This window comes from Paramisgurnus dabryanus, chromosome 18 (assembly GCF_030506205.2).
Source record: "Paramisgurnus dabryanus chromosome 18, PD_genome_1.1, whole genome shotgun sequence".
Classification (NCBI taxonomy): Eukaryota; Metazoa; Chordata; class Actinopteri; order Cypriniformes; family Cobitidae; genus Paramisgurnus; species Paramisgurnus dabryanus.
The window spans coordinates 7,623,901-7,647,665 of record NC_133354.1 but is presented as its reverse complement, the minus strand read 5'-3'; the positions used below and the strand labels follow the sequence as shown (position 1 = coordinate 7,647,665).

Genomic DNA, 23,765 nt, shown 5'->3' with positions numbered 1-23,765 from the left:
GGTTTGGTGCTGGTTTAGCTGGTACTAATGCTGGTTTGGTGCTGGTTTAGCTGGTACTGATGCTGGTTTAGCTGGTGTTCACTAGCAAACCAGCACCAAAACCCAACATATGCTGGTCTTTCTGGTATGCTGTTTTTTTCAGCAGGGCTGTCTGTCTGTCTTTCTGTCTGTTTATCTGTCTGTGTTAGTGAGTTGAAGCACACAAATTAACACAACACAACCTGGCTCAATACCACACAAACAACGACACAACAAACACTACATCACACAACAACATGCTGCACAGAGTTTCAGCAAATATCTTCACGCACGCACACACAACCCCGCGTGGACGCGCCGGAGACGAAGAGTTGCCTTGGTGACTGTGGGGAGAGAGAGAGAGGGGGGTAGAGAGACGGACAGACAGACACAGCGAGAGAGAGAGAGAGACGGACGGACGGAGGGAGAGAATGAGTTGTTAAGCTCGTGGACGGTTGATTTTTATTTTCTGGATGTTTAAAAGCGTCGAGTTTGTTTCGGCTGAAGAGCGCGCGGACGTGACGTGAGTAGCTTTGTGTGATCTCATATTTACCTCACATTTAACTCACTTTCCTGAGATTCATGAATTATTTTATATTAAAGACTGCTTTGTAAATAAGGAGAGATTTGTAAAGTAATGTAAACGAGTGTTTAGTGAGTAAAGTGTTTCATGTGGATGAGTTTTCCGTTTTCTCGTCATTGTGTCCAGAACGGAAAGTCGTGGCAGCAGGATCGACGAGTTCCTTCTTTCTTTCTCTCTCTCCCTCTCTCCAAATCTTTCACTCATTTTCTCTTTCTTTTTCTAGATTTCATACATTTCAAGAGCTTTTCTTTGCGTTAACGCGATGCTAAATAAGATTGTAGGTGTGGTTTTATCAAAAGAGTTTGGTTAAATGTCGTTCATTCACTCGTCAGATTTATTCATTCATACATAACGTTATTTTTCCAGTTATCTTATGAAATAATCATTTAATCTGGACAAATATCAGTCATTGTATAATGAAAACGAACGGAAATCTATTGTTACTACGTTTTTATACGAGCGTTACCATGGTAATATCGTGGAGTTTTGTACATGGACCTTATCCTGGGACATTAGTGCCCAGTTTGAGAGATTTTTGAGGTGTCTTCCTTAAAAGTCTCTCCATTCAGTCTGATTTCTGTCTTTAGAGAAACAGCTGAGATAGTGTTGATAAGTACCTCAGTAAGATTAAACTTTACGTTTACCAGATGTCAGTGATGTCACATCATGATACACGATTATTTCATGATATGTTTGTTTAAAAGCTGTAAAAGCAGCCTACATGTATAAATGTTTATATTGTTGCTTCAGTGGTTTAGGGATAGAGTCATTTTAGAGCTCTGTTGGACTTCTTACAGTATGATGTCGTTTTTCCTGCGCTGGCCCTTTAAGATCTGCTTGAGGTTGTAATGGTTTACCAGCACTCGATCATCACTGAACATTCACTTTATGGAGGCTAAGAATAAGAGCAGGCAGCTGGACGGTCCTACCGCTCTCCACTACAGACAGAAAAACTCTGGAAGAAAAGCAGACGCTTCATTACAGACTGTTAGAGCCAAGAGAAAACACACACAGACACACAGACACACACACACAGACACACACACACACACAGACACACACACACAGACACCGTCCCTCTGATCCACCGCCAACAGAGAAAGAGAGAGATCCTTTCACAATCTTAAAGTAATATAACTAAGACTATATTGATTTGTTCTGACAATTAGTGAGTTGTCTACCTAGCAGCATTTTAAACCACCAGTGTGACATTCATCAAGTCTAAAGTCAGACTGATCGTATAAGAAGTGTTGAATCAGAGAGTTAGGGTTCCTCTGAGATGACGTTTAACTGCTGTATTGTGTCTTTGTTTTACAGTAACATCTGTGGTAACTAGATCCAAACTGTATAAACTCATTCACACAACACTTTGTCCCAGAGAGGCTTCAGTGTGAACACAAACACGTCCCTAAATGTTCTGGGATGGCTCCCGTAAAGAGGATCTTCAGTAGTAACATTCACGGAAAGCATTCTGTGTGAACAAGAGGCAGAAACAATGCCGTAAGGGGCGTGACGTAGTGAGGACGCGCGTGTCATTGCAACAAGAAGTTATGGTTTAGCTCTTTGACAAAGGGATTGGTGTGAAAATCATTGAATGAACCAAAAAATCATTCATCATCAAATGTTTTCTGAAATCTCTGCGTGAAAAGGATTTATCTGTATGTTTGAGGATGGAACGCCACAGCGATTGCAGTTAAAATGTAGATTAAATGTAGGGTGGCGGTCAAAGGTCAATCTGAGTGACTGGGTCAACATTATAACTTTCACTTTATTCTGGGTTAAACTTTCCTTTGGTCTCCGTAGTTTACGAACACTTTTATTAATTCTCTTTATTCATTCATTTCAGTGTTCTTTTGTTTCATAATTCAGAAGATTCATGTGTAAGTCTGTATGTGGCCGGTTTCTGTGTTTAAGTACAGAAGGGCTCTAAATGGGTCACATTACGTGCTAGAGTTTTCCATGCGGCGTTCCCAAAAGGAGCATGTTTGATTGAATTAAAACCAGCCGAGCCGCTCTGACTCTAAATGAAGCCCAGAGTTCTCAGCGCCGGCCCTTCTGTCTGAGTCCAGAAACAAACGTCATATGAAAGAAAGAGCTCACCTAAAATCATTGACTCTTATTCATCCAGATCAGCAGAATATACAGATGTCATCTGGTCACACGTTATGGTCGATTAATTTTCTTTCCAACTCAAATGTATAGAAAATGTAATGCAAACATTATAATAAAGACTTCTGCAGAAGAAAGCTGTAATGGATATCAATATCTTCATTACCTGGTAAACAAACACATTTCTGTTTGTGTGTGTCTGTCTGTCTGAGATTTTCTGTGATCTTTCTGTTTGTCTGTAATATTTCAGTCTGTAGTCTGTCTGTCTGTCTGTAATATTTCTGTCTGTGATCTTTCTGTGATTTTTCTGTCTGTCTGTGATCTTTCTGTCTGTAATATTTCTGTCTGTCTGTCTGTGATCTTTCTTTCTGTCTGTATGTGATCTGTCTGTCTGTCTGTAATCTTTCTTTTGGTCTGTATGTTATCTGTCTGTGATCTTTCTTTCTGTCTGTCTGTCTGTCTGTCTGTGATCTTTCTGTGGTCTGTCTGTCTGTCTGTCTGTAATCTTTCTGTCTGTCTGTGGTCTGTCTGTAATCTTTCTGCCTGTATGTGATCTGTCTGTATGTATGTGATTTATCTGTGATCTTTCTGTCTGTCTGTCTGTGGTCTGTCTGTTTGTGATCTTTTTGTCTGTGATCTTTCTGTGGACTGTCTGTCTGTTTGTGATCTTTCTTTCTGTATGTGATCTTTCTGTCTGTTTGTCTGTGATTTTTCTGTCTGTATGTGATTTGTCTGTCTGTCTGTGGTCTGTCTGTCTGTAATATTTCTCTCTGTCTGTCTGTGATCTTTCTTTCTGTCTGTATGTGATCTGTATGTGATCTGTCTGTATGTCTATGATCTTTCTTTCTGTCTGTATGTGATCTTTCTTTTGGTCTGTATGTTATCTGTCTGTGATCTTTCTTTCTGTCTGTCTGTCTGTCTGTCTGTCTGTCTGTCTGTCTGTCTGTGATCTTTCTGTGATCTTTCTGTCTGTCTGTAATCTTTCTGTCTGTCTGTGGTCTGTCTGTATGTATGTGATTTATCTGTGATCTTTCTGTCTGTCTGTCTGTCTGTGGTCTGTCTGTTTGTGATCCATCTCTCTGTCTGTGATGTTTGTGTTTGTCTCTGATTTGTCTGTCTGTCTGTCTGTGATCTTTCTTTCTGTGGTCTGTCTGTTTGTGATCTTTTTGTCTGTTTGTGATCTGTCTGTCTGTGATCTTTCTGTCTGTTTGTCTGTGATTTTTCTGTCTGTATGTGATCTGTCTGTATGTATGTGATTTATCTGTGAATTTTCTGTTTGTCTGTGATCTTTCTTTCTGTCTGTATGCGATCTTTCTTTTGGTCTGTATGTTATCTGTCTGTGATCTTTCTTTCTGTCTGTCTTTCTGTCTGTCTGTGATCTTTCTGTCTATCTGTCTGTGGTCTGTCTTTCTGTGATCTGTCTGTCTGTGGATTTATGCTGTTGTCTTAGGGCTTTTCTGTTGTGTATGTAGTGCAGAGCAGTCATGCACACTGATAAGATTACTGATGAACTACTAAACCTCTCTCTCTCTCTCTCTCTCTCTCTCTCTCTCTCTCTCTCTCTCTCTCTCTCTCTCTCTCTCTCTCTCTCTCTCTCTCTCTCTCTCTCTCTCTCTCTCTCTCTCTCTCTCTCTCTCAATTTCAATTTCAATTTAAAGAACTTTATTGGCATGATTGTGTCACTTACAATATTGCCAAAGCATTATACATAAAATGAGAAACATACAATAACACAATATTAACAGACATTAAGGTGCAATTAAGCTAAGGTGCTGGGTGATGGATGAAGTACTACTGCAAATAAAATAAAATAGAATCAGAGGATATTTACAATATAAAGTAGACTTTGAAATATAAACATATGAAGTATACAAATGTACATTTATGGGGGCAGATGAGAGGTAAAATAAAAATACTGTACAAGATCAGGGCTGTGGATTATTTCTGATGGTGTGCAACTGATAAATGAATTTAGCAGCAGCTGATGGGTGTCTGTCTTCCCCCAGTAACATCTTCATTTGATCTGAATCTGAAGAGCTATGAAACTCTGGTATGAGCTTTGAGATTTTGTCAAAGTGTTTTTCTCTAAGCTCTTTATATTTACCACAGTAAAGGAGAAAGTGTGTCTCTGTCTCGATCTCACCACTGTCACAATGGACACAGATTCGCTCTTCTTTTGGGAGCCATGTTTGTCTATGTCGGCCTTTCTCTATTGCCAGACTGTGATCACTGAGTCTGTATTTAGTGAGGATTCGTCTCTGCTTTACATCTCTAACTGTGGAGAGATATTCTGACAGACTGTATTTTCTGTTTAGTGCCCGATAACATTCTAGTTTACTTTGGTTTTTACTTTCATTATCCCAATGATCCAAATATAAAGTTTGACTTTCTTTAATGATTTGGTTTATTGTGGTTTGTTTGCGTTTATTAGTGCTGGTCTGGAGTTTTAGAGCCAGTTGACAGATGGGACTGGTTTTAGGTCTCTTCTCTTGAGTTTTAAGGGCTTCATATTGAAGTGTGTTCGGGGGACTTGAGTTTAAGTGTGACCAGAATTTAAGGGAGCGTTTTTGGATGTGTATTATTAGGGGATATCTGCCTAATTCAGCCCTGCATGCATTAGTAGGTGTTCTTCTCTGAACTCTTAAAATATTTCTACAGAATTCAGCATGCAGGGATTCCATTGGATGTTTGTCCCATTTGGAGTAATCTGTTAGGCATTGTGGAGCCCAAACCTCACAACCATACAGAGCTATGGGCATTATTACACTATCAAATATTTTACACCAAACTGTAGCAGGAATGTCTGTTTGTTTAAATTTGCCTTTGATGGCATAGAATGCTCGTCTAGCTTTCTCTTTAAGTGCATTTACCGCGAGACCAAAACCGCCTGATGCGCTGATTTTTAACCCGAGATAGTCGTAGTGTAAGGTGTGTTCTAGTGCAGTGTTTCCCAGAGTAAATGTGTATCTGTTATCCTGTAATCTTGCTTTTTTCTGGAAAATCATAATTTTAGTTTTCTTCAGATTGACCGTCAGGGCCCAATTTTGACAGTATTTCTCCAGCAGGTCCAGGTGTTGCTGTAAACCTTGTGCAGTGTCTGACAATAGCACCAGATCATCTGCATACAGAAGAGCTTTAATCTCTGAGTTGTTTAGGATGAGACCGGGTGTGCTGGATTGTTCCAGTAACACTGCTAACTCATTAATATATAAGTTAAATAGAGTTGGACTCAAGTTACAGCCCTGTCTCACCCCACGCCCTTGACTGAAAAATTCTGTTCTTTTGTCACCGATTTTAACTCCGCACTTGTTTTCTGAGTACATGGATTTAATGATGTCATATACTTTTCCTCCTATGCCTGATTGTAGAATTTTATAGTATAAGCCGTCGTGCCATATCGAGTCGAATGCTTTTTTAAAGTCAACGAAACATGCATAAACTTTGCCTTTGTTTTTATGATGAACGTGTTGATTGACTAGCGTCTGTAGTGTGTAAATGTGGTCAGTGGTGCGGTGGTTTGGTAAAAATCCAATCTGACTTTTACTTAAGACGTTGTGTTTGGTAAGGAAGGCCTGAATCCGAGCATTTAAGATACTACAGAAAGTCTTCCCTAGATTACTATTTACACAAATGCCTCTGTAGTTATTGGGGTGAAATTTGTCTCCGCTCTTATATAGCGGGTGTATTAAACCTGTACTCCAGGTTTCAGGAAAGTGTCCAGTTTGTAGGATTAAATTAAACATTTTTAAAAGTGCCTCTTGCATTGCTGCAGGACTGTGTTTCAACATTTCTGTTCTGATGTTGTCTAAACCGCATGCCTTTCTGGGTTTTAATTTCTTTAGTGCTTCTTTTAGTTCTTCTAAGCTAATCGGGTAATCTAAAGGGTTTTGGTTGTTTTTAATGATGGATTCCAATTGTTTTAGTTTGGTTTGTAAATTTTTTTGATCAGGTGTAAGACTATCTGAGGAGATTTCCCTGAAGAGGTTTTTAAAGTAGTCTTTCCATAGTTCTCCATTTTGTATGGGTATGTCCTGGTTTTGTTTTTTGTTTAGGCTATTCCATTTTTCCCAGAATTGATTATTATGAATTGAGTCTTGGATTTCTTTGAGAGTAAAATTGAGGTGTTGTTGTTTTTTGTAGTGGATTGTATTTTTGTAATCCCTAAGTGCTTCGCAGTAGTTTTGTCTTATTTCTGGTTATTTCTCTCTCTCTCTTTCTCTTATTGAAGAATGACAAAGTCACATAAGAAAACAAAGTACAGATCTAATATTTCTCAGTTGTGTAACACAGCTCATTTGTGTTTGTGTTATATTTTCTTTAAGCAGCAGGGTGTGTTTTAAGCACCCCCACACAAACCCCCGCTACCCTGAAGGACACTTTTGTGTCTCTTTTGTTTGCGGGGCCTAAGGGGCCGGGCTCAGGGGACATTTGTGTTCTCATCCTGCATGATTCATTTCTGTACTCTATAAACTTCTCTGAGTCCAGTTGTGACTTATGTTCATTTTGTCCGTGTTTATAGTTGATCTATTGATGCTGCTCTCTGATTGGCTGAAGTGTCGAATTGAAAACGGCCATCAGAACGGCTTCACTTTTACGGTCCTTCCTTATATTGAATACATTTCATTGCTATTGAAGCTGTAGAAGTGTAAGATTGTCTAAGTAAACGTCATGCTCAGATTAGCTGTGTGTTTCGTGACAGGTTGCCGTAGCAGCAGACACTTGATTGGCTGACACAGAAGCAGATCTTCCAGCTGTATTAAAATGACTTGACATATTGGCCAATCACAGGTCTGTTTTCGTGATCATTTTAGATAGTTGGTGTTTCTCGTGCGTTCTTGTCTGTACTTGTGGACTTGTGAAAGTCATCAGTTGCGACCCAAGTACTTTTCTGATTTCAAGTTCACACAAAATCCCAGAATGTGTTCTTGCTCCACTCCTTTTATCAAGAATGCATCAGGAGGTGACTTTACAGTCAGGTTTCCCAGAATGCATTTCGCCTAAACTGTGAAAATAATATTGGAAATATTGCTGTTCTTGTATCACAAAATGTAATTTAAAGAGCTGTTTATGGAACTCATTTAGTAATAATAGCACCTTTTTAAAAATGTGCTTTACTGTTTATAGAGATGTGAGTTTCAGTCGATCAGCGGGAGTCAGTGTTGTGTAAGAACAGACTCATCTGGGTCCTTATGAAATTTGCTGATGTATCCGTGTCTGATTGTCAAATGTGAAATATTGATTGACTTTGGGTTTATCTAACTAGCAGTTTTTGGTCCAGTGTTTTATATAAAACTTTGTGTTATTGAGGTGAGCGGGACACAAACTAATGCAGGGTTAATTGTAACGCAGCTACTTAATATATTTCTACTGGGGTTAGTTGTCACACAGGGATAATGATAATGAAACAAATTGTCTTTCAATAAAATCTATTTATATGCATTGCTGCATAATAGACGGATGTTTAGATGAAGGATGATGGGTGAATGAATGTGTGGATATCCATCTATTATAGGCAGATATATAAACAATATCCACCTTTAGTATATAGACAGAATTTGATTGAATTATTTGTGTTTAAAACTAAACCCTCTGTTTGTTACAATGAACCCCACCTATGGGGTAACGTTTGCACTCCTGTCACTTTGGGTGTAATTGTATGATAACGGTAGATCACACAAAAAAACTTTTAAGTGTTTTGTTGCAGAGATGTGTGTGGTGATTGTGTTAAAAAATAATTCATCTAACTTAAATATTTTTAAATGACCGAGCCAAAGGCCTAAAAGCGTTAGTTTGTGTCCCACCCTCCCCTACATTAAAATATGAATATTAAGGTCTGCAGGTATTGGTAAGAATGAATGATGACCTCAACTACTCTGTTGTTTCATTTTTTTATAATCGTCAGACTATAATCAGACTTTGTCCTTCTGTCTGTAGGGAGTTTGTACTCCCGAATTTAAACTTACCAAATCCAAATGATCAAGGACACAGATCCATTTTTGGTGTTGTTGGTGGTAAGAAATGTGTGATTTATGAGAAGTACAGCTCCTGTCTTTAATGTGATTGATCTCTGTTATATCAGGACCAGATTATTTTGAGCCCTTGTGTTTACCTGTGAACAAACTGTGTGTGTTTGTGATGGGAAGGCCGGTGTGTTTTAACTTAAGGAAGATGTTGTGTTGATGTTGTTGTTGTTGAAGTGGTGCAGGACAGATCTTGTGATGTTTTCTACTTCACCTGTATGTTCAGGTCAGATGATACTGTGAATATCTGATATTTCTGTGATATTTCTCAGCTCAGCTGAGCTCGAGGGTGTGAAATATTTGGGATCATTGACAGACAGGTGTCACGCTGTTGTCATGGCAACTGTTCTTACGCTAACCAGAAGGTGAATATTTGTCTTGTCTTTCAGCCGACTAATGTTATACACTATGCGGTGTTGGTTTCCCAGACAGGGTTTAGATTAAGCCAGGACTAGGCCTAAGTTAAATTAAGACATATAAGGCGGGCTGCATGATCTCTGAAAGTCAATGTTGAGATTTGAAATCACATAAACAAACACGCCCCCCTCCCTACCCCAATAATCTGGACCTTCATTTAGTAGATCCGCCCCACACATACGCAACCCAGGCAACGATGTCGGTTAGTAGACACGCCCCTTACTGCTGATTGGCTACAAGTGTGTTTTGGTACTTGGACCGACTCCCTTTTCCAAAGTGTTTTTCAAAATCAGGCACCCTGCCTTTAAGTAGTTTTTACAAACATACCTTAAGCATAACGGGTGTGTATCTGGAGACAAAACAATGACACTGAAGATGTGTCTGAGTTCACGCTGTTATCAGTTGAGACAACTCAATCATGCAGTTTAGTCTGGGACTAGACTTAAGCCCTGTCCAGGAAACCAAATCTACTGGACAAACTCTTATAAGTTACACATTTAACATTTGTTTCATGTTACATGGACTGAAATATACAGTTGGGTTTGTTTGTTTGTGGGTCTGTTTGTCTTGTAGTAAACTTTTTTTTCCACATTTGTTATATTTGCTGAAATAGAAGGATGAATTTTAACAGTCTGTGAAAATAGCCTTTATAGACTTTCCAGCTGTCACTTTCTCTCTTTTTTATTATTTGAACAAAAGGCACATGCGATACATTATCAAGCACAATAAAAATAAATAAATAAAAACAAAAAAAATCACAAAACATTCATAGACACTACAAGAATGCAAGAAATAAATAACATTGGGAATACATAAATAATTAATAATCTCTAGAAAACCAGGAAGTAATTTATAATGAAACCATCATTTCTTTGAGCAACAAAGAAGTTTTAGCATAAAATAATTTTAAAGCAACACAAAAAAATGCTAAAATTGGGCATTGAAACAGATACTTTATACTTATGAAGATAAAACTCGCCACATAAAGTAAGTAAGCAGTTTTAATCCGTCATCCATCTCCTTTGACCCGGAGTCCCAAATGAAAAACAGCTCTTGTAGTAAACATCTAAAGCCACAGACTTCCAGTATGTGTAGTGCTAATGGGCATCTGTCTGTCTGTGTTTTATTTTTAATTCTCTCCTCCTCATCTTTTAGATCTTTGCTCTCTTCTAAGGCGATGTTTACACCACAATGATGTAGTGATAAAACATAAAAGTTTTTCCTTTGCACTTTCAAGTACCACAAAGCTGTCAAAACGATCCATGTTTACACAGATTTGTGAAGATGATTACATCTGCTGTGTTACGCATGCCAGGCCTGTAGATGGCAATGTTATTTTGTAAAGAAACACTTCACAACAGTTTGGTTTAAATCAAAACTCTGGCCCTCGAGATCCAGGCTGTGTCTGAAACTGCCAACGTCCATACTATATAGTAGACGAAAAGTAGTGGGCGAGACGAGTAGTTTTATAGTATTCCAAAAACAATAGGTGAAAAGTAAATAAATCAAAAGAAATCAGTTTATAATTACCATATGTTATATTTGACCTGGATCATCCACATGAGCAGCACACTCTGTCCTCACCGTATCGTCTGTGGACACAAACACATTTACTCGACTCTTATGTAACGGCAAAACTGACATGATGTGGTGTCAGCACCAGACTGTGCCATAAGCTTTATTCTGCTGATACTCCAACCAGTTTCAAAACAATCTTTAGTTTTTTCATTTCAGCATTTTTGGGCAAAGTTTTTTCACGGTTTCTCCTGCTGCTCTCATATGACTTTACTAAATCCTGCTGTTCTGATAGACTGGAGCAGGAAAGATGTGTTGTTTTTCTCACTGTTTATTGACAGCACACAACATAAAATCAAATAATCCATACTGTAAATCAAAGTCACAGTCCAGGCAAAGATCAGGACAGGCAGCAAACAACCAACGAACAAAATCCAGGCTAACATCTAAACACAGAACCAGCGAAACATGAACGATCACAACGAATGAACAAACATTTCTGCTGTTGTTTACTGTCAGCTGACTCGTGTGTGTTGTGCGTGTATGTTGGATGTAGGCTCCAAATAAGAATGCATTATGGGTAAAGAAGAATGAACAAATGTAGTGAATAAGTTGTTCACTCAAAGTTTGGACAACAGTACAAAATGGACGACACCCCATAATAGTGCCCTGTATGAGGAATGAGGGCGATTTCAGACACAGCTTGTGACTTCATTGTCCTCTGGGACATCACAGGGGGTTAACTGTGTGTATTTAAATGGTCTGAGCATTATAAAACGTCTTTCATAGATATACTATAGATATACTAGTATTACCAGCTAAATGCAGTTATTTAAACTGAGATATATGACTGCTGTCATTTGTAAGGTTTGTATGTAGAAACCCCTGCAGACAGATCTCAGTCTAGACGTGAATTTCTTCTAGATGTTCAGGAAATCCACAGTCGCCTCAGAATGTTGAACTATTAGGTCTTCAAATACTCCATGCATTATTGAATTTTTTTAATTAAATGAAATGTTGGATATGGTGGACATTTCTGTGAAGTTGTTTATAGAAAAGTCTTGAGTTTTCTGTTTCAGGTTGAGTGTTGTCGTGATGACAGTAATAATAATGATAGGAAATCACTAAAAGCTGCTGCTGCTGTTATGATTCATCCAGATGTGTGTTAGGGTGAGAGACTGTCAACATGATTGTGTAATATCAGGACAATGAGATGTGAGGTATTGTTTATAGACCACCTGCCATGATCATTGAATGAAGGAAACTCCCAGAATAATATTCAGCCTAACATCCACTTGGTCCAGTTTCTCTTTATATTGGCACACACACACACACACACGCAAAGACTTGTGTGTCATCCTGGTGGGTTTTTGTGAAGCTCCTGTTGTTTTGTGTGGGAAGCCCTACAGCCGGCACAGATTAAACTGACTAACGGTTGGTCTGAACAATACTGAGGCGGATGTCCTGCTGTAGGGCGTTTGAAAGGGTCACAGAGAGACCCCGAATACTACACACACACACACACACTTTTAAAATGTTTTGTGTGTGTGTCTGTGTGTAGTTGATCTGCCTGTCAAATGCAAATGTCCGCTGTGTAAAGGTCCTGAAGGAGTTCTGGTTCTGGTTGGCCACCCACTTAGACCGGAGCGTTTACAGTTGGATGTCTGTTTCTCTATCATGTGACGCTCACGGTGCTGAGAGATTTTTTGACTACGGGAAATTAGGAAATCGCCTCTTCCACCCAATTCATCATAGAGAGGCCAAATAAATACACCCCTGCAAGTCTTCATTAGAGATAAGACATGTTTACAGAGCAATACTAACATGCTCTATAATGCATGCAATCTGGTTAGGTCAGGAGGTAGTGTATACTATTTCAATAACATAGTATGTATAATAGTATGCAGCGTTATAAGCATTATCTTGCATCTCACATACTAATTTAATCATGACAATTTTTAGGTTTTAAAAGTGCACCTTTGGTCAGATTCATGATTTTATATTTCTTTTGGTGTGTTAGTGTGTATTAGTTCATGTTTACCATATGCAAACGGTACAAATCCCAAAGTAAACAGTGACACAAGATGTAGCTATTTTGGACTACAAGAAACACATGGATTGTGGGCAACAATTAGATCCTCGGCCTGTTGACGTGGACACGACGGTCATTATCATAATCCCGCCTGCTTCGTCATATTTAAAGAATTTTTCTACGGACTAAACCACGACTCAAACACAAATTTCGTGCAGTACAGAGTAGCGCTTGTTGTTTGTCGTTTCTACGATCACAAATGCATAGTTATAGTTTTAATGTTTTAGTATTCTTACCTACTTAATGACTTATTTTCGTGTGATGTGACTATTAAACATGTTGTGAGATATCACCACTGATATTTATAAGCATCTCGCAGAAACATCTCCCTGACTTATAAAAAAATATACAATATAAAACAATTTGTTTTATGGATGACGGACAAGAACAAAGTCCAGTAATAAAGTGAGTGCTCGTACCGCGTTAAGATTAAATGGAAATCAATAGTATATAAGTATAGTTTTATTAACTTTTAACTCACGCCAAAACAACTACAACACAAAAGACTAAATATGAATAAAATAAACAAGTAATTGATTCATGACGCCAAATACTGATGGTTTGATCAACACAAAACAAATAAAATCAAATTTTTGACCATCAAACACAAATACATCATAGATGAAGCCCAGATCAGGTGGTGATCAGCGGGGTGAATGAACACTGACGTCCAAATCTTTCTAAGCTAATGTTCAAATAGGTGCTGCTATCTTTACTAATGGACTGCAGATTTGAATATATGAACTAATCTAAAACTACACTTTGTCACCAAGAAACAGTAATATTAAGAAACAGCTACTCTGTCTATTGAGTTATCGTGATATTAAAAACTAAACTGAAAGTGTTTCCTGTCATTCTGGCTTTTAAATCTGTGGCAGGATAAAGTAGATCCTCATTAAAGAGGCTTTTAAAATAACTGTTATTGTTTTCTAGTTTTCATTTCTCAAACGTGTGTCACACTTCTACTGCAGCCACATTACTTAAATTCATCATCTGATGAAGTGAAGGTCAAAGTTATCACATTATGTAGCGTACTGCACACTTTGGCAAATGTCATTGATGGTTCTGGTATTGGATGAAGGAAGATGTTCATCTCTTTTGCACTGTTTATTATCTCTGTCTGTTCAATGCCACAAAACATTTGACACTTTGAACATCTTCATAGACTCATAGATGTTTGTGTGATTTTCCTCTGGAAGCAGCTTCTCTCTCCTAAAATCTTCCTAAAGTTTTTCCCACAGGAGACCTCAGGACACGTTCACACACTAACATCTAATAAAGTCTCAGTGCTTCCTGTGAATATTACAAAATGGAGAGTTTAAACAAGCTTGAAATGTTTGCTTTGATGGATTGTGGGATTAGTTTACTCTCACATATTAATAAAACTACTGACATAAATACTAGAAACTGCACTAGGTCAGTGTCCACACTTAAACAAATAAACGTCTTCATGAGCACTTCAACCATTTGTGGAATTTTGTCAGGTTTTCCCAAATGAACCCAGGCTGAAATTCATAAATGAAGACGTGATTGTTGAAGGTTGGAGCGTTGTTGTGGTGTTGTGATGAATTTCTCCTAGAGACACATCATCATTCCTGACTCATATTCCAGAATTATTCCATCTGGAGCGGACTGATTGTTTTTGGCGGAGTCATGGATTACACACACACACAAAAGCGTGTATGTCCTGTGATGTAGCGCTTGTTTAATGGCTGAGTGCTTATGGACGTGTTGTCATGGCAACGCTGGTAGTTTCATCCAGTGTGTGTGTTTGTGTGTCTGTGTGTGTGTGTGTTCTTCTGGCACACTTCTGAGATGAGCTCAATGTTTTATCCATGTATGTGTGTCTGCAGTATTATAAATATGATCTAATTAAAGACACGTGGTTTTTCCAGGACCTTTATGGTCATTTGTATTAGAAATCATCATTTGTGCAGAGCCAGATGTGAGATTATATTTTATAGTCTGAACTGATCTGAGGTCAGGAGCAGTGTGTCGTGTTCACATCATCATTTGAGTCCATTGGGTCCTGTGTTGTTTGTTGATAAATAAACAGCTCAACACTTTCTCTAAGATTATATCTGAGACTGAAGAAATCTTTAGTTGAATGTTTTTTTGTTGTTGAATTGATGATATGTGATTGTTTCAGAGGAGGAGAGTGTGTGTGTGTTGTGTCTTTTGTGTTGTTTATTTTGTGTGTTTAATGAATGTGAGTGTAAGTAATCTCATCATGTTGTTCATTAGTGAGGTTTGTATGAATCCAGAAATGGTCGTTGTGAACCCAGTAACCCATGATCTCACGAGTACAGATCCAGCACACGTTTACTTTCTGTTAGGGTTCAGAGACGACACACTGCATACTAGATTCATAGTGTACTACTAACAGAGATATCTTAATATTGTGCACACTGCATACTAGATTCATAGTGTACTACTAACAGAGATATCTTCATATTGTGCCATCTGATGAGTTTCCATCATCATGTTGTGTTTCTCTCTGTTCTGGAAGTTAAATATTGAACAAAAATCACAGAGAGGTCTGATGTTTAATGTTTTTAGTATTTTGTCTTGTTTTCAGTACAAATATCCAGAAATTATTTTTAGACAAAGAAATATACAATTTAAGTGAATTTAAAACAAGCAAAAAATTCACTTTTTCTTACCTTATTGGCAGATTTTTTGTTGCTTGTTTTAAGCACAAATTTACTTAAATGTGATGTGTTTTGTCTAAAAACTAGACTTATTTTCTTAGGTAATCTTAATTTAAGAATGTTTTGATATTTTAGAAATATTTAGATAAATATATAAATAAAAACTATATAGATAAAAATACAAATTAAGAAAGTAATTTTTTGCAGTGTATAGACAGAGTACAATATAATATAAGACAACACAACACAACAGTAGATATACACACGTCACGCATTGCTCTGAAGTGTAAACATCTAATCCCTGATGATTCATCTGTACTTGTATTCAAGTATAAAGATCAGTTCTTCAGAAGGTATTTTATCAGCACTTTTACTGTTTTATGATCAGATGAATGATGGAGAGAGACTGTGTGTGTTATTGTTACCCAGTTTCTGGTGTATAGATGGGCCTCAGATGGGGAGGGGGTCTAACAGTTAAACATTAGGTGGGAGGGATCGGAAGAGGTGGGTGAATGTTGAGTGGGAGGAGTCAGAGGTGATGATGTCATTGGAACAGATCCTCATTGAGATGTTAAAGTGAATCCATGAGATTCTTGTTCATGGCTGTGATTGAATACTCGTGATTTCTCCTGGATTTGGTGTTTGTGAGCTGATGTTTAAAGGTATTTCATCTCTCTGTTGTAAAAATGCACCTCTGTGTGTGTGTGTGTGTGTGTGTGTGTGTGTGTGTGTGTGTGTGTGTGTGTGTGTGTGTGTGTGTGTGTGTGTGTGTGTGTGTGTGTGTGCGCGCGTGTTTGATGATCAATAGTTTAATCTCAAATTATAATCGATTACATTTAATAATCAAACGTGTCTCAGTAAAAACAAGACATGTGCTCTCTCTATCTCTCTTTGTGTCTCTCTCTCTCTGTTGTGAGGTTTTTATCTTTCATCGGCTGTAGTCAGCACATGTCAGAGGTCAAGACCTTTCAGAGGGTCATGTGATCTGAGCATTTGGTTTTAATTTCTCATGTCTTCTTGTGCTGGAGAGAGAATGAGCTCTCTTATGTGTCTGACTGATTCAGGATTTTCTTTTTGTTTTGTTTAATGTGTTTTTTTTTGCAGATGCTTTTATCCATAGTGATTTACAGTGCATTACAGTGTATACATTTATTCACACCCATGACCTTTAGCACCACTAAAGCAATATGTTATAGTCACAGTTAAGGGTGTAAATCAGATTCTCATCATGATAAGATTTGATGTTGATTCTCTCAAGACAACGACAACAATCTGTGAAATGATTTCAGTATGATTCAGGGATTTACACAAAGTTTTCTGCATTTGTTTTTTCTTCTACGACTGGTTTGTTGTTGTATTGCAGTCTGACACATAGATAGACAGTACTGTTGAAATGAATAGATGTTATGTGAACATGTGGAGAGGGTTCATATAATGTACCTCATATGGATATTTTACACATGGCATTGATGCATTATATCATTAGACATTTGTGACCCAGGCTGGCAAAATGACTCTGAATGCATCCCGTCTAATTTTGAGCTAGAGGTGAAAGAAAGAATAAAAGTTGATTTTGAATTGAATTTTGGTTGAAGTAGGCATCAAACATCTAAAATGATCTTTATTTGTATATTTTCTGAGAGGTGCACCGTCCTAAATACTTAATATTATACAAAGATGCGTCTCCATCCACATACACGTCTGATATTTTGGTATGGGTTTTAAAACACGCATGAATAAAAAAATAAAGTGCAGGATCTGATTGATGTTAAATTAAAAGCAAGTGCGACAAGACATGAAAATGATCTTACATCAAAATATCTGACGTGTAAGATTATATTAGATTAGGGCGGCCATTCGTGCCAGTTCCACAGGACATGTCCCTAGCGTGTTTTCGGGTGCGTTCTTTGGAAGTCGTGTTGTACGACCGCATACTTCATCAAGGTTAAATATTTCGGTTTCGTATAACTGTTACATTTCAAGGTAAGAATGAAACTACAATGACTGTATGTCTTCATAGAAATCAATCTTAATTTTCTAATGTATTTTAACTGACATGTGAGAACCTCGATGATGTATGCGGTTGAGCAACGCGACTTCCGGAGAACGAACCCAAAAATATGTTTGGGACATGTCCGGTGGAACTAGCACAAATGGCCACCCTATATTAGATCCTTACATGACAGTAGATCTTAAAGCTGTTTGTCTCAATGTCAATCAAACAATAAAAGATATATATATTTTTCCTATAGATATACTGTATGTGTGTGTTAAATCTATTAGTTTGACAGTGATTTTAAGATATGGATGCACTGATTTTTCTTTTGAATCTTTAAAAATCTTTAACTGGATTTTTCTCAAAATTGATTTGCTGACTTCAAACATGTGCAGCTCTGACATTTTCTGTCAGATTTCAACAAATCATTGCTCATTCCTGTCTGTCTGCAAGCACGGGTCACATTTAATCCATGCTTTCATCCATATGTGTTTATTGTTGTATTGTTTCACTCTCAAGCATCACAGCAGAAGAGATGAAGAGGACGACTGTGTTCATAATATCACATAATCTCTGTTTGTCCATTATCTCTTTCTTTTGTGATTTCTTGTCTAAAATGTTTCGTGCATGTCAAGAAAAGAAGTTTAATGATGTGTTGATATTTTGTCTTTTTCTTTAGATGTGTTTGTGAGGTGATGGTCGGAGTTCCCCAGTAAGATGTAGAATCCAGACGCAAAGGAAGAGAGACACCGAGAGGAAGGAACCCCACGTCTGATCCACACAAAAGACAGAGAGAGTTTTAATCTCTCCATTCATTTGTCAGAAATACTCACAGCTTCCTGTGACCTTTGACCTCCACCGCACCATGTGTCATGTGATTGTAACGTGTCGCTCGATGCTGTGGACGCTGCTCAGCATCGTGGCCGCTTTCAGCGAGCTCATCGCCTTTATGAGCACCGATTGGCTAGTCGGATACCCACGGTCGGCAGACACCGTGTTTTCTCCTCACGGGGCGACGGCGGCGGGCGAGGCGTACCGCCCCACGCTGGGCATCTACGGCCGATGCATCCGGCTGCCCCACTCGCGGCGGGGAGTTCTGTGTGGACCGTACGCGGTGCATTTCGGAGAAATCGCCAGCGGGTTCTGGCAAGCCACGTCCATCTTCCTCGCGGCCGGAATTCTGCTGCTGTGCGCGGTGGCGTTTATATCCGTCTTCACCATGTGCTTCCAAAGTATCATGAAGAAAAGCATCTTTAATGTGTGTGGACTGCTGCAGGCCATCGCAGGTAACACAAACACACAAATAACACTGTGTGTCTGTATGTGTGTCTTTCTGGTGTGTGTTTGTGTCTCTGGTGTCTGTGTGTGTTATAATATGAGGAAATGAAAAGTAGGTCATAAATTCTTTCCAGATGTTTTTGAGGGTCTGAGAGCTACACAGACACACACACACACACACACACACACACACACACACACACACACAGCTCTGAGCATCTGATGTCACTATAAAGTCAACATTCATATTTCTCTTAAATCAGTCATTTCACTTTCATCAGCATCAGAGGTCACACTGAGACATCAGCAGAAAATTCTGGAAAACCGACAAGTGACCTCATCATCCCATCTGATCCAGTGATCTATTCAACACACACGCACACAAACGCGCACACACAATCACATATACACGCACACAGGTGTGGTTGTTTGAGCTTTAGAGTGAATGTGTGATCTATAGATGTTAAACATCAACCACAAACATAATAAAACAATTATAACATTTCTTTCTTTCTCTCTCTCTCTCTCTGCAGGTCTGTTTCTGATACTGGGTCTGATGTTGTACCCCGCTGGTTGGGGTTGTGATAAGGTTCAGTTATACTGCGGTCCGGAGGCGTCACCTTATAAACTCGGCCTTTGCTCGATGGGCTGGGCGTTCTATACGGCGCTGGGCGGCACCATCCTCACCTTCATCTGCGCCGTGTTCTCCGCACAGGCTGAGATCGCCACGTCCAGTGATAAAGTCCAGGAGGAAATAGGCGAGGGGAAAAGTCTCATCTGTCTGCTGTAGAAGAGATGATGATGATGATGATGATTCTTCATCATTGAGACTGGAACACATCCACATAAATCCCCACTCAATCTGTGGAAATCTTTTGTACTGTTTTCAATGTCAAGTTTGTGTTTGTCACTGCAAGCTGATGTAAATATGTGTGTATATAATGTAAATATCATTCATCAGGATTATGAGTTCATCTCTTATCTCACCTGAAACCACTGATCACATTCATTCATTCTCCTCGGACTGGACTGGAGTATCTGAGTGCTGAGGTTTACCGTATTAAACCGTGTCTGTCTATTGATGATGATGTGTACCGCGGTGAACAGTGTCTGTATGTCTTATGATGATGTGTACCGCGTTAAAGTGTCTGTCTTATGATGATGATGATGATGATGATGTGTACCACGGTGAACAGTATTTGTGTCTGCTTTCTTTGAGATTTTAGGCTCTAGGGTTTTAGTGGAGGTTTTCTAAGCAAACTCAGATCAGTATTTCTGTGTTAAAGATGAATTACAGATCTCAGGTCTGCAATCAGATCAAGTGCCAAAATGAATGACAGTGTCAGATTTCATCGTTTATGTCTTGAGCCCTGAGATGTTACAGCCCACAGAGCCAAAGACACGTACTGCCTCTGTCTGTCTGTGTCCGTCTAACTGTCTGTCTGTCTGTCTGTGTCCGTCTAACTGTCTGTCTGTCTGTCTGTCTGTCTCTGTCTGTCTGTCTGTCTGTCTGTCTGTCTGTCTGTCTGTCTGTCCATTCACCTGATCACCTCTCATCTCTCTCAAATAAAGAAGCCATGACAAAATAAAGCCAACCGTCTGCTGTCTGTTTTTCACCTGAATGTCCTGCAAAACAATCTAAAGGTCATTGACCCCTGGCAACACTGGAGGAAGTGTGTGTTTGTGTGTGTGTGTGTGTGTGTGCGTGCGTGTGTGCATGTGTGTGTGTGTGTGTGTGTGTTTGTGTGTGTTTTAATATGACAATTCAGTAGACTGTGTGTGAAGTGTTTTGGAGGGATTTTCCACAGACTCATCTCTCTCTTCCTCACGCACACAACCGGTTTCATCACTGAAAAATGATACACATAAACTACACACACACACACACACACACAGAGAGAGAGAGAGACACACACACACACAGAGAGAGAGAGAGACACACACACACACACAGAGAGAGAGAGAGAGCAATTGTTTAAGTCCCAGTAATTGGCCTGATTGCTTCCAGATTTGACACGCGTTCTTTAGTCATTCGTGTATCTTTGTGCCAGTAAAACACAACTGACTCTCTGTCGGTTTTGCATCATAAATTCTTTTGCTTATTAACTCATAACAACTTAAGCATAAGGTGACCTTTAACCCTATACGTGTTACAGACGTACAGTATTATTGCATCCAAGAAGACATTTGATTAGAAAAGATTCAAAGTTTAAACACTAAGACCCTTTATACTTTCGCAACACATGAAACTCGTCATTATTTCAAAGAAAAAAGCCTGTGTCTCTTCTTCTGGAAAAACGCTACGGTTCAGATGATGTCATCAACTCTGTGTGTGCGTGCGTGCGTGTGCGTGTGTGTTTTTAAAGGGACAGTTCACCCAAAAATGAAAATTCTATCATCATTTATTCACTCTCATGTTGTTACAGACCTGTATAAAAATATTTCTAATGACCACTAATGAAGAGAAATGATCATAATCAAGCCGTTTGTGAGCCTCATTCACTTCCATAGTAGGAAAAAAGAATACGATGGAAGTGAATCGGTTGATTACAAATATTCCTCTAAATATCTACCTTTGTGTTCATCAGAAATATTTTTATACAGGTTTGTTACAACATGAGAGTGAATAAATGATGACAGAATTTTCATTTTTGGGTGAACTCTCTCTTTAAGGTGACTAAACAATAATAAAATATTAGGACACTGCAGGATTCAGGTCAATATATGAGGTTCACACATTTTAAATCATTTGGAAAAAGAGTTTTTAATATATAAGTTGTAAAAGAAAGAAAGATATTTTGGACAGATATAAGATAAACTTTTTATATCAGTGGTTCTCCACTTCTTCGGCGTACAGCCCCCCTTGTGTATGGTGCATTATATTACATAACATTACTGACATATGAATTTATATAAATGATTAAAAACACATGAAATTGATGAATCTATTGATTTAAAGACACAATGAAATTATAGCTTGTTGTGCGCTGTAAAAATCACTTTGTTTCTGCCAAACGCTTCTGAATGTCTGTGTGTAGTTCCTCTCCGGGCCGCAGGGGGCGCTCATCATCAGCAGCGGCAGCAGCGTCAGTGTTGTTTCATTTCTTCTGTGTGTCCGTGTGTCCACGTGCGCTGTGTGTGTATGATGAGCAAATGAGCTAATAGTGTGAGATTTAAATATCATATGGGATCGAGTTAGTATTTTTGTCATCAGATCAGGATCTGAGTTGAGTTTTATGATGGGGAAACAGAAGCAGAAGTTGAACAAGAATCTCTCTGATAAAGTCCGGAAGTCTAAAGCGGCTCCAGAGATCCAGAAGAACCCATTTGAGGTGAAAATTAACCGTAAGAAGTTTGATGTTCTGGGTCGCAAGACCAAACATGATGTCGGTCTGCCGGGAGTCTCACGATCCAAAGCCATCAATAAGGTAAAACCATAACACATCGGCAAACATACCGCGATATTCAGTTTGGTACGATACTATATGCGTGTACATGTAGTTATAGGAGAGAGAGTAGCTGTTTGACTTCAGTACATACAGTATAGACATTACATTTCTATAAAGACTCACATTACATTTTTCTTTACTTCTATCTCTCAAACATTTTCACAGTTATTGGCGTCGATCATTGCAGTTCTTGAGTTCATCTTTCATGATTTATAATTGATGTTGAATGTGAATTAATGTGGATCTGCTGTAACATTTCAATGTTTTTGTGTCAAAATGCAGGTCAGACTGCCCCCCCAAATTATTTTTTAGTATAGTTTTCAAGTACTTGTTTGAAACCAACATCCAAAACCACTGACAGAGAAAACAAGCATTTGTTTGAGATCTTTGAGATTTTGTGTAGCTCAGCTCTTACTATATCAATGATCAATGGTATTATACTAAAAATCATCACAGTACTGTAGTATCAACACGGTAACTTTTATAATATAAATAAAATTAAACTGAGTTTTCTTGTAATGGGTTTTGCATCTATTCTTGTTTTTATTTGTTTGCAGAGGAAAGAAACGCTTTTGAAGGAGTTTAGACAGAAAGACAAAAACAATCAATTCATTGACAGACGCTTTGGTGAATATGACAACAAACTCACACCAGAAGAGAAAATCCTGCAGAGATTTACACTGGAGAGACAGGTGAAACATTTACTGCATCATCACACTTACTGTATAATTAGTCATTGTGTGTGTTTGTGTGTGTGATTATTAATTGTGTGTGTGTGTGATTATTTGTGGTGTAGCGCACACAGGATAGGAAGGATCTGTATAACCTGAATGAGGAAGAAGAGCTCACTCATTATGGTCAATCTCTGGCTGAGATGGAGAAGATGACTGATGTGATTGACAGTGACAGTGACTCTGAGGAGAAAGGCCTGCTGTCAGGTGTTTACATGAACGTCTGTGATCACATGAGTATCTGAGTACACTGCTGCTGAGATCTGGTGAATCATCTTCTCTCTTCACCCACAGCTGAACTCACCGCTGCACATTTCGGCGGTGGAGGAGGTTTACTGAGGAAGAAGAACGCTGGAGATGAAGATGACAAACCCAGATCCCGACAGGAGCTGATTGAAGAACTTATCATCAAATCTAAACAGGAGAAGGTTAAAAAGTCCCAAATATTATTATTATTATTATTATTTATCCAGAATGAGATGTTCACACAGGCATACAAACACTGGAAAGATCTGAGAATAGTTTATGGTCACTGTGGTTTATTGATCAAAAGCTATGAATGTTTGTGTAGATGTGACTTAAAGTCATTTGTGTTTGCTTTTGTCAGCGAGAGCGGCAGACTCAAAAAGAGGAGGCACAGGTGCTCACAGAGAAACTGGATCAGGAGTGGAAATCCATCCAAAACCTTATGGCCCACAAAACGCCAAAAGCCGAGAGGAAAGAGCTGCCGGAGAAACCCAAGGTCACCTGACAGATGGAAACACACATCTTTGTGTACTTGTGTGTGTGTAATATGTGTTTATAACGGTGTTATGTGTGTTTGTGTGTCAGCTGGACGAGTATGATGTGATGGTGCGAGAGCTGGGCTTTGAGATGAAGGCTCAGCCATCAGAGAAGCTGAAAAGC

At 38.7% G+C, this 23,765-nt stretch overlaps 2 protein-coding genes across 2 annotated transcripts in view; both read left to right on the top strand.

Moving 5' to 3' along the window:
• The first annotated feature begins 365 nt into the window (after positions 1-365).
• lhfpl2a (LHFPL tetraspan subfamily member 2a) lies at positions 366-20,210 on the top strand. Its single transcript, XM_065243586.2, has 3 exons — positions 366-541; positions 18,081-18,687; positions 19,213-20,210. Exons 2-3 carry the CDS (start codon positions 18,267-18,269, stop codon positions 19,467-19,469), a joined length of 678 nt encoding a protein of 225 aa, XP_065099658.1. The 5' UTR covers positions 366-541; positions 18,081-18,266; the 3' UTR covers positions 19,470-20,210.
• A 1,565-nt stretch (positions 20,211-21,775) lies between these two features.
• nop14 (NOP14 nucleolar protein homolog (yeast)) overlaps positions 21,776-23,765 on the top strand; it is a 7,578-nt gene continuing 5,588 nt past the window's right edge. Inside the window, exons 1-6 of the mRNA XM_065243587.2 lie at positions 21,776-22,107; positions 22,686-22,820; positions 22,925-23,066; positions 23,154-23,287; positions 23,467-23,601; positions 23,691-23,765. The exon at positions 23,691-23,765 is cut by the window's right edge and continues 48 nt beyond it. Of these exons, the coding sequence (XP_065099659.1) occupies positions 21,916-22,107; positions 22,686-22,820; positions 22,925-23,066; positions 23,154-23,287; positions 23,467-23,601; positions 23,691-23,765 (813 nt within the window). The 5' untranslated portion in view covers positions 21,776-21,915. The remainder of the gene's footprint in view (positions 22,108-22,685; positions 22,821-22,924; positions 23,067-23,153; positions 23,288-23,466; positions 23,602-23,690) is intronic.